Source organism: Ruditapes philippinarum, unplaced genomic scaffold (assembly GCF_026571515.1).
Source record: "Ruditapes philippinarum isolate M1 unplaced genomic scaffold, ASM2657151v2 ctg824_1_1_1_1, whole genome shotgun sequence".
NCBI classification, from domain to species: Eukaryota; Metazoa; Mollusca; class Bivalvia; order Venerida; family Veneridae; genus Ruditapes; species Ruditapes philippinarum.
The window spans coordinates 101960-118304 of record NW_026866171.1 but is presented as its reverse complement, the minus strand read 5'-3'; the positions used below and the strand labels follow the sequence as shown (position 1 = coordinate 118304).

General features: G+C 31.1%; 1 protein-coding gene and 1 non-coding gene across 3 annotated transcripts in view; one reads left to right on the top strand and one right to left on the bottom strand.

The window, feature by feature from the left end:
• Window positions 1-871: 871 nt before the first annotated feature.
• LOC132731526 (protocadherin Fat 2-like) overlaps window positions 872-16345 on the top strand; it is a 50833-nt gene continuing 35359 nt past the window's right edge. The window contains exons 1-7 of one of the 2 annotated variants that reach the window (XM_060717718.1): window positions 878-1042; window positions 1373-1483; window positions 1685-1804; window positions 3233-3361; window positions 5658-5739; window positions 6109-6218; window positions 6579-7317. In XM_060717718.1, coding sequence (XP_060573701.1) covers window positions 1715-1804; window positions 3233-3361; window positions 5658-5739; window positions 6109-6218; window positions 6579-6773 — 606 coding nt within the window. In that variant the 5' untranslated portion in view covers window positions 878-1042; window positions 1373-1483; window positions 1685-1714 and the 3' untranslated portion in view covers window positions 6774-7317. Of the gene's footprint in view, window positions 1043-1372; window positions 1484-1684; window positions 1805-3232; window positions 3362-5657; window positions 5740-6108; window positions 6219-6578; window positions 7318-16345 lie in introns of those variants that run through there. The other variant, XM_060717719.1, reaches the window with a different exon arrangement.
• On the bottom strand, window positions 11362-11566 carry LOC132731533 (small nucleolar RNA U3). Its single transcript, XR_009625905.1, has one exon. It is a non-coding gene; the product is annotated as a small nucleolar RNA U3 (small nucleolar RNA).

The following is a 16345-nucleotide window of genomic DNA, read 5'->3' as shown; positions in this document are numbered from 1 at the left end:
TAGTTCAAATATTTTCAAAGTCCATTGACATATGGCTTTGAAACTTTGCACACTTGTTCAACATCATGACCCCAACCTGTAAACAGGAGGAGGTAACTCTATCAAGCGTTTTGACAGAATTATGCCCCTTTTTCGACTTAGAATTTATGTTAAAGTTTTTGTAATAGTTCAAATATTTTCAAAGTCCATTGACATATGGCTTTGAAACTTTGCACACTTGTTCACCATCATGACCCCAACCTGTAAACAGGAGGAGGTAACTGTATCAAGCATTTTTTTTTCTATCAAGCACTAAGAATAGTCGAGCGTTGCTGTCCTACTGACAGCTCTTGTTAATAATGACACTGGTATAAATTTATACAATCAAGGATTCACATTGAACAATTTTATTGACATTATGGTAGAATACTTTCGATTTTTTTAGGGAAATAAAAATGTTGTGCAAGAATCAGTACACATTTATCTTTATTGCTCAAAAGAAAAAGAAATATTAAGTGAACTGCTCTTCGTTCCAACTAGTCTGATTAAATTTTTGATGGGTGATCGATATATAGAAAAGTAAGATAGTTAAAAGAAATCTACAACTATTGTTTAAATCTACAACATTATGAATTCATATCCGCTGTACTGTTCGCTGACTACTCACAATACGAAGTGTTTTAAACCAGTTTTGGGTCAATGTTGTAAAACATCTTGTAGCGAATCTGAAATACTTCTTGTAGATGTACTCGTATAAACCATTATAATTATGCATGAAGACAAAAATTAATGCTTTAAATCTGCTTGTACCATTATACCTGTCTTTATTGATAGTATTTATTAGTTCTAATTGTTTTTAAAAATAAATATTAAACATAGTTATGACTACAAAGAGTGATACTTTAAAGACAATCAGTGACGAAATACTTTTTATTATAGAATAACTGTAAACAATATGAATATTTAATTTTTGCTTCAGGTTGATGTGTTTGTAAACGTTGTCGCAGTGAATGAATTTCCTCCCGTTTTTAATAACGTCCCATACAACGTGACAGTGAATGCGGTAAGAATTTAATCATCCGTCGAGCATTTTATTACTGGTTTTGAAACATTATGTTACTTAATTATTTCATTGATACATTGGAAAACTCTTTTCCTTGATGATAGCCACTTTACCCAAATAACACAGTGCCTCGTGAATTCAAAATAGGTATGAGTGGATTAATTTCTTTGACGAATCTTTCGTATCTTAATTTTACCAAATCGTGTTGTCCAAGTTATACAATTCATTTCAATGGTTTTAAATTACAATATCATTGATACTCAGTGTCTATCTATATTTTTTATGAGGTAAATTTTCAATTTGATAATATTGTTATTTTTTCATGTTTAGTCTCTGACTGTGGGTTCATTAGTATTTTCCCTGAGGTCAGAGGTTACTGATTCTGACGTCGTTGGTGCTGAAAACTTCATTTTCGCCATTCGGAAGTACAATTTAAGTGATGTAAGTAATCTGAATTGTTATGTAACAATTGCTTAGACATGGAAAACGTTACAAAATTGCAATCTTTTCTACCTTTACACAAGTCACTGTCTAGATAATAAGCTTTGTACAATAAAATACGCATTAATGTGTAACAGATTGAATTGATAGGTTAAAACACAATACATACGAATAAAGACGTTAATAAACTTTCTTTTACAGTTTGACGGTGCAGCCTATTTTAATATCCCAATGCCATCGAAAGGAGACATAACTCTGTCCAAGATGCTTGATTTTGATACCATGGAAAGAAGCAAACTTTTTCTCAATCTGAGTGTATCTGTAAGTTGCATATTTATACATCTCGAAAATGCAACCATATTTAATTTCTACGTCTGTGGGTATAACCTTTTATAAGTAGGATGTGTGTTTTTATGTGTTATGGTAGTTTTTATGGGAGATAAATAGCAAACGTTTTTTAATTTATGCCTTCATGTATGATATTGACAATAATGACGTCGTAAGTCATTATAATTTGAATATATAGACATTAAAAATACCTGTATTCAAAAAATGTTGTAACTTTTGGATAAATGTTACGTTATGTTGAATATATCACATTTTTGAAACACAATTTAAAAAAATATGATATACATGTATTCAATAAATTTAGCATTTTCCCTCTTGACGATTCTATAATTTATAAATACATTGTTACAGATGAACCAGTGATTTCATACTATACATAATATAATGTCTATATTTTATCATTGTTATGTAGAAAAATGTAATGAAAATTGTAAATTACGAGGTAAAGCTGTGGGGATAATATACAGTATAGCACGTACATAACTATACAAAACTAGTTAGCCATATTATAACAGTGCCATTTCCACATCTGCTCTGTATTTACAATACTTTAAATGTATTAGGAATGAATCTCACCTACAAATAATGACACAGAGGTTATAAAGTTGTTTGAGTATAATTTTAAACATTTCATAAGTGGCGTACCCACGTGGCTGAGTTGAACGTGATCTTTCATGTTAAACAATAAGCTTTCTATCTAGCTCGAGCAGTTGGGTGGCTATAGTCAATTTTGTTGACTTTCATCATACCATGTCATGCACTCTCCATGATAAATATGCTGTATATCATTCGAATTATGAATTTCTCAGTTCTGTGTCAACTCTGTATCTTTTGAACCGATAGAAGTAGAACTCTTTAGCAGAAATGTTGCTTAAAAAAGACTAGGTACACTTTGGAGGTTTTGGCTTCCTCAGATCAAAGTTCGCCCATCCAGGGGTCATTTGAAATAAACATCCGGTATCTAAAAAAATCAACTCTTAAACTAAAACGAACAGACCTGAGATAGGAAGATATAGCCTTTTACACAAATGAAAATAATATTGAGACTGTGGACAAAGTTGGCCTTGCCTTTAGGGCACTTACTTTATATAGACTAATGTTTATCTCATTGTGGAATACTAAAATACTCAGAGCTTATATAATTTGCACAAGCATTGCCTAGTAAACCGCTAAAAAGGTTTTGTAAATCATGCACATTAGATACATGCATGCGTGCGTAAACAAAATAAACGGGGCTTCCCACTTACTGGTCCGAAGCTAAAAAAAGCCCCACAAAACATAAGGACAATTTGGCCTCTTCGCACATTGTATCAAAACGTACAATAGATCTATCATGCCACGAAAACAACAATAATTAAAAATAATACCTCATAGCTGATATGAGACTATATATTTGAACAGGATGAGCCTCCATCGAGTCCTACAGCCAAGACAACTTATACCACTTTGGAAATACACGTAGCAGATGTCAATGATCAGCCTCCATACTTTGAGCCACCATATTTTTCTTTTATACGACTGGCACACATAGTATGTATATTATTAATAAAATTAAATCGAGGGCCGTGTAAGCACAGGTCAAAAGTTAAGATATAAATGCGTTTTAAGTATTTGTCAGACATTATTCTATTCATCCGTACTATAGTGAATGTTAGGCGTGATGTATGTGAACAGATATCCATCAAAGTGACACCACTAAAGCAAGGGGCAGGAGGTGAAGAGGTTGTACATTTGTTTCAAGCGAGAAAATTGGTTGCAAACTTGACAAAATGGCTGCAGAGTCATGAATATTTACACTCTCCCGTATTTTCTTCAGGTAAGTAAGTAAGTATGTTATTTTGAATATTTTAATATGCTCATTACTTTAGGCAATGTGTATGATACATTCGGTGTAATGTTTCAGCCTCCTAGCTTCTGATTTGATGAAATTAATGAAGATATAAACTGGTCATGTACATATTTTGCGATTTGACGGACGAAAATTCTGATCTGATTTTCTACTCCTTTATTCACATCTTTAAGCTTTGAAGTTTACCAAACAAAACACAATATATATTTATTTATAAATCGTGTGAAATGCTTTAATTTGCACGTTCGAATTAAAGTTTTAATACATAAAAATATTTTGTTAAAGCGCATTTAGTTGCCAACTTGTACTTCAAGCACTTTTGGTTGCAAACTTATGCTTCAATATTTTGCTTGTAAAGGCACGGAAAAGAACTATTATCTGATGAAATAAATATTCCTATTTTTTTACATTTTTTTAGAACTTAGTGCAATTATAATCAAATTGAAAAAAGTATAAAAATACTAAAGTATAAAGTATTTAAAATACTATATCATGTACTGATTTTGTATTTGTCACATGTTGTGGCTTTAAAATAGTAATAACAATTATTATGTATTTCTGTTGACACATACACAGGAGTTATTTCATTATATTTCTTTAACGAATTTATTGTCACTTGCATGTGCAGATTTAGCATTGATCAAAATTTTGCAATGAAAGTCCAGATTTATACCTCAATTTTTAAAATTAGCACAATTTTGTTCTTCATGTGAAACTTCCCTGATGCGGGGGACGTTGGTAACTCTTTTACAAATTCTTGATTGTTTATCAATGGGAGACCAAGAGTAAAAATTGGCACTATTTTCAAGTGTGGCATATTTGCCCAGAATAAAAATAAATAGGGAACATTACTGCTGACAAGCGAAAGAAACAAATTTACATTTTTTGGTGGTCCAAATATTAATACTTCGTACCAGCAGGTGTCACGTGTCGTGAGGCAGCTGTAAAAGTAGCCCGTTCTTCACTTTAATGTTGTTATATTTTTTTCTGGTCCTTCGGAATCACTGCTTCTATCATGTTAAGTGTTGAAAATAAAGTACCACTTAAGCCAGGGCTATGGGGCGTGAGAGATGTTGCACTTTACATTATCTCTTATGTACAGACGCAATCAAGTTTCATGTTATTTTGTTGTAATTAATGTTTCCGAGGGATAACCCTTGTCAAGATTTTGATACATTTTACTGGTTTCGCCGAGTAGGATCAGAAGCTCTTGTAACTCATAACGTCATTAATGAACTGAGGAACGTGCACTTTAAAGAAATATGATGTATGATAGTGTATGATAGTTGAGAAAAGACAATATAACAACAGAGGTCGACAATGCAAAGCGACATTAAAAAAAAAGCAGCCCCGACAGAATCCAGTCACACTGGACTGCAGCAAAGGCACTCAGTAGGACACCAAACATAAAGCATGAAAGGGCACATAAGCCGTGACATGGAGTGGGTCGTACCAATAAATGATAACAATTGACAACTAAATAAAGAAAGTCCTAAAAATGTCAAGGATAATAAAAACAAATTTTAAAGCAAATGAAAAAGCACAATTGTATAAAATTGTCAAGAAAATATCTGTGTCTAATAAATTTGATCTTCATTAAATTAAATTTTGACAGTTTTGTATTTGACTAAAATATAATATGAATAAAAATGCTTGAGGTACAGGTTTGCAAGTAAATTGCTTGTAAAAATGTTGTTAATATTCATGACTCGGTAGCCATTTTGTCAAGTTTGCAACCAATTTTCTTGCTTTCCGTCAGTATTCGGCGAATCGTATTTCACGATCGATGAGTTAGCGTCCAGCTGAGAAAGACAGTCATGGTTCACTTGCTGGTATTTTATCTGATACCATAGCAAAAACGCATCTTAGCACTTCACTCAAATGATAAGGCCTATATATATCCATATTTTTACACGCGGGGTATCTGATAACGAAGGAAGTACTGTTATAATTTAGCAATTTTTCATTATTATGTAGGGCCCTCTGTCAGTGACACAAGCCATAAAAGGGAAAATATCCGACACTGTTGGAACTCCTCTGGTTTATTCAATTAAATTTGGTAAGTAAGCAGTAACACTGTCACATAAAACCGTATTACTATATTCACAATAAAAGAAGAAAAAAATTCGACTATAGATCTTAATTGTGTCAAATGAAGATGTAGACACAAAACGTTTACATATTCGATGTCACATGTAACTTTAACATATCTCACAAAGGTACTCCATTTGAACCAATTTATAGATCCCCCTACTCTGGCCTTTTATTTGAATAACAATAGATAGAACAAACATTGACATGTGCTCTTTTGCTAACAAATATTTTTGATGAATTTTTTCTACATACATAGTGTATTTGCAACTAATGCAAACTGGCATGTACAAGTATTAGGTTTACAACTTGTCTCATAATCAATTCAATATTTCAGGAAACAGGCAGAATTTATTTAACATTAACCCTGTTACTGGCGCTGTGAATCAAATCAGATCAGTAAATGATGCAGGCCTACCTGATAAAGAGTTTAGACTCATCATTGAGGTAAGAAAACTTAAATGAGCTTATTTTATATAAAAAGACATAACTTGACTTATGTTGATTGTTACAATACAATATTGTTACAATACAGATAATATTTGTTACACCTAATTATTTATAATTTAATAAAATTTGATTTGCTGATTTCAGATAATAGAAGAAACTATTGCACAATGTTCTTTTCCCCAAAGGCAAAACGTATTTAATTATTAATGTAAATATAAATGTAATGATGAAAAATTTGATGATACGCCAAACACTAATTTCTTTTTTTCAAATTCACGCTCCGGAAATTTAATTTCTTACAGTTTCTTTTTGCAAAAAAATCATTCTAAATGATACACGAGCAAGTTTATTCTTTAGGTAAAGAAAGACCTACCAAGCAAAGATCTTTCTTCGATTGCCATATTGACAGTCAAAGTATATGAACGGATATCTGATACAGATGGATGTATAATACCGCCGGCGGAAAACTCTACAGAAGTTAAAGGGTTTAAGCTAACATTGTTTCTCATTGCCCTCGGCATACTTTCATGCAGTCGCAGCATCTTCATATAGCGATCGACATGTGCGTGCGTATGTATGTGCTCGCATGCGTTTCCGTTGTATTTATTATACACTATCTTATTTATGTCTCCACTTTATTTGTCAGATTTAATAGGTGTAGCCTTATTTGCATGCTAAGTGATCTGGAAATTCCAATACAATTAAGACGGTAACATTGACAGAGGTCAGCCAGTTTTAGTACATACAGCGGGTTATGGATATTTTTGTTTTTACTATGTGTTTGTATTTTTGTGTTGTGATCCTTTTTATTTCTCTGCCTTTTACTTTGATAAAATAAAACTAGTCTGTAACATTTAAGACCGGTAGTGAGCAATTGATATATAACGAGCTCTCTGTATATATTTTTTTCCGTTTATTCATTTATAGCATACAAGATAGCATAACTTGTCTGAGATAGTTCAACTATCTGCTCGTTTGGTTTTCTCCATTTTCTGAATATAATATAAACAAATATGTGACGAGTGGGTAAACCTAATAACTGTACTTTTTTAACTTCTTGTATGATGAATAAAGATTTAATAAAGATAAATGACCTATTTCATATTGTCACCTTTGTTTTGTATTTTCTTTTGTTTATGTTGTTTATTTTTATGATGGTGTATATTTTATGTTATTTCACAACCAGATTCTGTGTATATAATGTTAACTTAATGACCACGTTTTTGCTTGCCTTTTATGTACTTATATTGGGCATATATCCTAATGGGCAATGGTTATATGGACGAAAACTCTCTTTTTATTCAAAACCGATTTCAACGAATCATAAAATTGCTTTTTTTTTAAGAATGACATTTTTCCGGTTTGTTTTCACCATAACCACAAAAACTTGAAATACTAGTGAGTAAGCCACGAGCTTTATTTGATCTTTTTGACCGCATTTATTTGACGCACATTATGAATTACTTAAAACCTGAATTTGCCTTAATTTAAAGTTAGCTTTGTGCTTCTCTTATTTGAACTTTCATTAATCATGGCCTTAAAACATCAACCGGCAAAACCTTGAAGCAATATTACCAAATCAAAAAGTAGATAATACAGTTGTGTACATACAGATGTTTAATCTGATATTCTTTTTTATCTACTTCTGTTATTTTGCATAATTCGTAATTATACTTACTGAAAACGTACTATCAATTATAGGACCTATTTTTAGAAAGGAAAACTAACTTTCAATTATTCATCGAAATATCAGAAGCACGGGGATGGAACCCCATATGGATCTCAAAATTGAGCATCGGTAAAGAATATAATATCATGTGAATTTCCGCTGATCCAGAAGTGCGCTTTAACTCGGTATGTGAAGGAGAAAATAAGTGAATGACAGGGTTAGTTTCAAAGTTTGAAATATTTGTATAAAATACAAAGCTGTTTCAAGAAAATCGATATGTAATTCTACCCTCCTGACTTTCCACTATAAATACCATTTCTGTTTGGATTTTGATGCAGTCTCCAAATACAGAGTTTTCACAAAATCTAACCACCAAACAATGCTTAACATTCAAACAAACCCTTATTGAAACATTTAATGAGATTGGGCTCTGCATATAGGAAACCATCTACAAAAACTACAGATCACCTTCATAAAGTACCGGTAATTGAATAGCCAATCCAATCTCATTAAAATCAGCTCCTATATACCTCCACTTAGAATAATTTAGTAACTGATGTGTTATGCTTAAATGTGACCATATAAGACTCTTATAATAACAATTATCAGGTTTTGATTTTACATTACACAATGACATGTCGTGTAACTTTAGAGGGCAATCGGAACATCTCGACTATTACCTAAAATAACCTTGGACATATACTACGGATACCAGATGGTTTAAGATGTAAATAGACAGACTGAGTGTGTAATTAATGTATATTAATGATATCTAAGGAACAAGAAAGTCAATTTCGGTAAAATTGTGGATGAAAATATGTGTGACAATCGTACAAATAAAAAAATCCTACAGAAGTACAATTATAAACAAAACCGAATTAATGTCAACCGTTAGACATATTGTACTTTCGGTTTCTACAATCATTATAATACGTAAACTTTATAAATAATGAACTGTTAACTTTTATATCTATAAATTTACTTAATTTAGGTGGTCCTTTACTAGACATATTGAAATAATATAGTCACCAACTCCAAGCAAAACTGGTATTATTTTGGAATGATTCAAAAGTTAAAACCGTTATACCTGATTAAATCTGAATAAATCCAAAAAGATAATTAAGAAGTTTAAATAACAATATCTATAAAGCTAGCTATTCAGTTGAAGAATAATCGTTTCAAATGTTACTATTGTATCACTTTAAGTCACTATTGTAACAAAAATATAGAAAATAAAATACTTTTTAATCATGTATCTTCCATAATGTAAATCATTATTCCTTTTTACTCGAACAGATTTATTATGTTAATGAATATGTCTTAAATATTTTTTTTAAAACATTCTTTAAAATTATAGAATAATTATTTCAAATGTATCAACTGTATTTTATTTGGTCACTAATGGACCAAAAACAGATGTTAGAGGAGTGACTGTAACAGGAGTGACATATTTAGACTTTATCTTATTAAAAGTAATAAAAATAGATCCCTGGTACATATGAGTCTTAATTAGTGCCTTTAGTAATACATTTTGAGTTCCATGAGTACTGTAGGTTCACAGTATTTACTATTGAAATATTTTACCTGTTACATCTGTGATGGTAATGAAAATTATGCAATAACTTACCAACAGAAGAATGTGATTTCCAAAAAACTTCAAGAAAATAATCCACAATGGCACCTCATGTTCTTCTGCAGAATGAATACTCTTCAAATTGGAGGTTTTCTTTCCTCCACAATGAATAGGGATCAGTCATTACTTTTACTATTTATGACTATGTTACATGAGTGACATAATCTTTAGGGACAGATGTCAAACTTAAAAAAATGTTATTAGAATTGTGGAAAATATTGGTTATATAGCACTTATCACTTAGTTTAGCTGATAAGGTAAACTACGTACATGTAAATGTAGAATGGTCTATTTATTTGCAAGGTTTCCATATTGTTATTTTACTAATACTGTAAGGACATGTTGCTATTTTACCAGGGACAGCACTTATTGGCTAAAATAAGCACTTCTGGTACAATATTGAAGATATTTCACACTATTAAAAATCAAGAAACTGTTACACATTTGTAGTTAGTCCTAAAATTTTTTTGCAAAGACTCTTATATATGCAAAATTATTGCCCAAGGACAGAAAATGTTGCGACAATATAGAATGACTTATATAATTATCAGTCGATTATTATTATCCAAACCCTCTTACATCTCTACGTCGCCAGAAAACATGCAATATCTTGCCAATCTTTTTATTAACATACCAAACCATTTAATATAAATAAGTATAATTTACCTATTTCCTCTTCCACCCGTCAGAATGTTTGCGGAATTCATACAATTAAATAAAGTTGATAAACTACATACACATTTTGCAAGTATGTTTTAGGGGTCCATCCTTCTACATCCAATGCAGCCGTTTTTTGGACGAATTGGGCAGATTTTCTTTCGCATAACTATGTAAACAAAGAGCATTAGAAAATTTCATTAAATTTAAATATACTTAATAACCAAACTTCCTTGATGTACAGTGTTATGAATTTATGATAGCTCAATTAACTTTGAAAGAAACAGTATAAATACTACACGATCACGTGTTTGGTGAAAATCTATATAAAATATATAAGAAAGTCTAGGATATGGATTTTTGTATAATAATTAAAACATAAACCTGTTCTCAATAGTAATGTTTACTAAAAGAATTAAAGATTAATATGATCAAGAATGGAATGACCTAGTATGTAACCAAGTTGAACCTAAATTGAACTATTATAAATTATTCAAAACAGATTTCAAATTCTTAAGATACATTGTTGATATTGAGAATCCCGAAGAAAACAGTTGTAAAAATTCAGATTACGTTTTCATTATATAACAGAAAAGAACATATGTATTATTAATTTTAGAAATGAGCCAAGATGACTCCTATTCTATTGTATGATGATAATTAAAAAGAGAAGTTGGTAGATTTAATAATATACCTAGCTCTAAACGCAAATGAAAAATGTGTCATCAAAATGTATGTGAATCAGAATATATATTTCTTACTTTGATGTCCAAAGTACAACGAACTGCACATAAAATTATATTAGATAAACTTTGCCTAGTATAAATAAATTTGTTTCATTTATTTCCAACCAAAATACCAATACATCAAAAAAATTGTCAAAATTTTGTACGACCGTTTTAACTTTAAAGAGGAAAATGTAACAATCTTTCAGCTGCTTCATAGTAAAATCTGTGTATTTCATTTATATATTTATTGAATTAGAACATCTGATAAGTTCATATTTAATGTAAATTATAGATATAACATCACAATTACCATAAATATGAATTTTGTTCACTTCTGCCATGACTGTTATATGTGGTTTGGCACTGGGTTTCCACCAAGCGTATCATACCATGCAATATTGAACAGGCACTGTGTGAGGACATTTTTACTTTGTATAAATTGTTATACCCACAGCCACTCAGAATGCACCATTTTCCTCGAACTACCCACTTAGGGAGGAGAGGAACTTTCATCAACGACACTCGCCAAGTTACCATGAAGGTAACAGCTCGTGCCCGCTTCGCGCTATCTCTCGTCCTCGTGGTTTTGGGTCTCGTCAGTTTAACCTGACGTCCTGGCGACACTTACTATAGAAATGATCCCTAAGAGTAAGGTCTTAATAATTATAATGTAAAATATAGATTATATATAACATAACTGATACAAAAGTGCTTGTTTTAAAATATAAATGATATAAATCATAAATGGAACCCTGACATATAAATCTTACTAAAACTTTTTGTCAATTTGAATAACTTAATGCCATTTTTTTATTTTACTCTATTCATAAGTATAACATTTTTTTAGCTCACCTGAGCTAGCTCAGGGCGAGCTTTTAGGATCGTTGAATGTCGGTCCTCTGTCGTCCGTCTTCCGTCCACAATTGTTAGTTAACACTCTAGGGTCATATATTTGCCTCAATCATCATCAAATTTTGTCAGGATGCTTATCTTGGTAATAGCTCCGATGGATTCGAACATATTCATCTCGGAAGTAAAACAAGTTCACAGGAGCTAAATATAGAAAAACCTTGTTAACACTCTAGTGGTCACATATTTGACTCTATTATATTATAATCAAACTTGGTCAGGATGCTTGTCTATGTTATTGCTCGGATGAGTTCGAACATTGGTCATCTCGGATGACAAACTAGGTCACAGAAGCTAAAAATAGGAAAACCTTGTTAACACTCGAATATGGGTCAACTGAGGTGAAAAACTGATCACACCGCCCAAATATGGAAAAGCCTTGTAAACACTCTAGTGGTCACATTTTTTACTCAATTATCATCAAACTTGGTCAGGATACTTGTCTAGATAATTGCTCGGATGAGTTTGAACATGGGTCATCTCGAATGAAGAACTAGGTCACAGGAGATAAAATAGAAAAATCTTGTTAACACTCTAGTGGCTACTGTTATGATCCAAATATTCTGGAAATTGGTCTGAAAGTTTGTTTTGATGAATTCTAGGTTTATTCCGAATATGGGTCACCTGGGTTCAAAAACAAGGTCACATCGTCAAAATATGGAAAAACCTTGTTTACACTCTAGTGGTCACATTTTTGACCCACTTATCATCAAATTTGGTCAGGATGCTTGTCTAGATAAGTGCTCAGAGTAGTTTGAACATGGGTCATCTTGGATGAAAAACTAGGTCACAGAAGCTAAAAATAGAAAACTCTTTGTTAACACTTTAGTGGCTACTGTTTAGATCCAAGTATCCTAAAAATTGGTCTGAAAGTTTGTTTTGATGATTTTGAGGTCAAATTAGAATATAGAACTCTAGAGGTCACATTTTTGACTCCCGTGTCATGAAACTTGGTCAGAATGCTTGTCTAGGTAATTGTTCGGATGAGTTCGATGGTTCAGGTGAGCGATCTAGGGTCATCATGGCCCTCTTGTTTAAAGATTTGTGGTAATTCAAAAAATAACCATATATTTATATTTTTCTAAAATGCAAAGATAACTTTTAGTAACATAAATCTTGGCAAACTAGGTTATCTCCCGTTGATATAGGACATACATGTACTATGCATTGTTTGATTTTATAAAACTGATTACACGGTCAATGTGCACAATATATTAATCTTCGATAAACTTTCGTAAATTTGAAGATGTACACAGTAAGATGTGATTAAATTCAAAGTTTCTTCGAAATAGTTATACTGACCGTTATACGCATTAATGTAAATTACGGTTTGTAATTTCTGTATGGCCTACGTGTCCGCGTATGTCCAAGTTTTTTCTTATTTTATGACTATTTTTTTCAACATTATTGAAGCTATTGTTTTTTGTCTGTTGTTCTCTTGTTTTTAAATATGTTTTGCACTTATTTTGGGAAAGTCTTTATTCTTTTAAATAACATGGTTTAAGAAAATTATATTTAAAATTCATTCGGATAAAAATCAATTCATTTCAATGCTGTAAAATACAATGCAAAAAACGTGACAATCAGTGTTTCTAAGTTGTTTCATATCCGTGTAGACAATTTTGCAAGCACTTTGCCATTTCCTTTAAAATATACTTCAAAACTAAATAATAGGTCTGAAACAATGGCAAAGGTAGGAATCGAGCCATAAACCTCTCATGTATAAGGGAATCACTTAAGTGACTGTGCTATTGCGAATAAGACGAGAATCTATACATTAAGCTACTGTGACTTTTCTTAAACACGAGTTATATAGTATTACTCCACATTAACTCTCGTGAACTATTCGGACAGAACCGAAGTAGGATCGAATATTTAAATGAGTGCTATAATGTATTCATAATTGACAGGTCAATAAAATCAGACTATACTAGTCATATAAGCTAAATGGTATAGCACATGATAGAAATGATCAATTAAATACCCCTTTCACTCACTATTTTATAAAAAAAATACTTGATACTTACAATGTATATGAAAAAGTATGTTTTAAGACTTAACATTTGAAAAGGAAGTAAAATTGAGATAACGTTTTGCATAGATTTATCTTTTATATATCGACATGTCAATAATTGAAGTAATGTGATAAAAATCACGAAGCTTATCAGTAAAAGTATACAATCATAAAGCTTATCAGTAGAAGTATACATATCAACAAGAATTGTATTAATCAATTGGCACACATTTGTTGAGAACAGTGCTGGTTTGATTGAAATTTATATTATAGCAAAAATGTTGTAGAAACAGGACATTTCTTCACATATTATCACAAATATGTAAGTTTCGTTTTTATAGATAACTTTAATGCCTTCCTTCTTTTTTACCCAATTTTTTGTGGGCAATTAAAAACAATTTAATTTATTTCTTTGCTAAACAGAAATTAAAATAAGGATATTTTTTATTTTTCTGGCAGTTTTTGTTTTTTTACCTTTACCCCTGTTAAAATTTTTTTTTTATCGATAAATTTTTGTTCAAATATATTAATAACTATTTACTTTTTATCGACAGAAGAAAGACTGGATTGGAAATCAAGAATAATTCATCTCCAGTTAAAATACTGAGCGGTGAGATAGCTTTATTATATTCCAGAAAAATTAAAATTGTGATTAGATGTTGCTTCAACATCCACGATTTAGAAAGAGAAAAAAAAAGAACTTTGTAAATATATATAGGATATTTGTTTGTTTGTGTGTAAGATGAAATTTTATTTCATCGAGTGGGCTTTAAAAACAGTATTCTCACGAGTGGCGTAGCCACGAGTGAGAATACTGTTTTTAAAGTTCACGAGTTCTTTTTATTTTATGCTTAAAAACAAGTTAAAACGAAATTTTACACAATATTAACGTTAATATCAAAATCTGTTTAGCCGGAATTTCTCATCAAATACAAGAAGTCTTGAGCTTAAAAATAAGTTCGACAATCAACGTTAAATGATGGTGATATTATTCATTTTATTAAAAAAAATGTAAATGATCGCTTGTTTTAATAATAAAAACAAACAATTATTGTAGGAGAAAAAAAAAGTCCAACCAATCCATCCATATTTCTGTTACTTACTGCGAATTTTATATTAGACCTGGGCCTTTGTAAATGTAAGCGGGCAGCCAATTTTTTGAAGTTGTGTATTTCACGGGAGGAATATTAATTGTGTTGCGAATTCAGAGGGTGTATTCATTTTGATTTGTTAGTCATATACCCCCTACCTTTTTAAAAGAAAAGAAAACTTATAGATTGTAAAGCAGACAAAAAATAAGTGGTTGACAGATGTGAAACGTTCGTAAGAGCAGCTTAGGAAAATGGGAAAACTTTGGAAGCTGGCTCAGGAACGCTGGGTTTGTTTACTTATTCTTAACGGGCTTTCATGGGCTATCATTGGCTGTTTTCAATTTTTTCATAAAACTTCAATACCGGGTGCAGTTATATGCTGCGTAGGGATACTTTAATTTGCCCAAATGTCATCAAGAGCAGTTTTGCATGTGGAAGGAATGTAATTTTCAGAACTTTAAAAAATGAAACAAAAAATTCAGACGAAATTTGGTGACTGATTGGAATTTTGAACATGAACTCATAAGTAAGTTTTCTTCTTTTTATTTACTTTTAATATTTAATTATTTATCAATTTCAGCTTTGCTTTTTCTTTAAACAGCTTGACATTGTCAGAAATTGTCAGCAAAAATAAAATTGAGGTACCATATGGGGAAAATCTTTAAAAAGTAGTTTCGTCATTGAAAAGTGTGAAATTATATTTTGATAATTTTCACTGTGAAATTATCAAATATAATTTTCACGGATAAATCAGTAATCCACTGAAAAGCATAAAATAAAAGGGATTAATAAGTATGTTCTATATACACTACATTATAACAAAAGTAAAGAACTTTTAAAAATGAAACAGTATTTTGTTTTAGATAAAAGAAAAGAAAACTTACATGTCAACAAGTGAGCACTGTAGTCTACAACCTGGACGGAAATCTTTTTCGAGTACATCAACAAGTATCCCTAAGGTAACCTGGACGGAAATCTTTTTCGAGTACATCAACAAGTATCCCTAAGGTAATTACATGATACCTCCTGCTCGTTCCTGTCTCATTCTATGAGATTCTATTTTAATCAAATCCGAGTATTTCTTTAATCTAGTGTAATTATTATTAGATGCGCGATCACTGATAATATACTGACTATTGTTTTAAAAGGATTACAAAATATAACAAGTCATACACGTTGATAAGATGGTGGGTTATATCTAATTCCGAATAATTAATCAATTCAATTCAATGTTAATTTGGCTTTAACATATATACAAAGTTTATTGCAATTACATATAGTAATATGGCGCCACAAGACAAACAATACATATTTCGAACATGAGAAAAGCATGATAATAGCAATTACATATTTTGAACATCATAAAACGGTGATAATAACACAACACTTATGAATACAATTTCTTTTGATGGTGTACAGATAG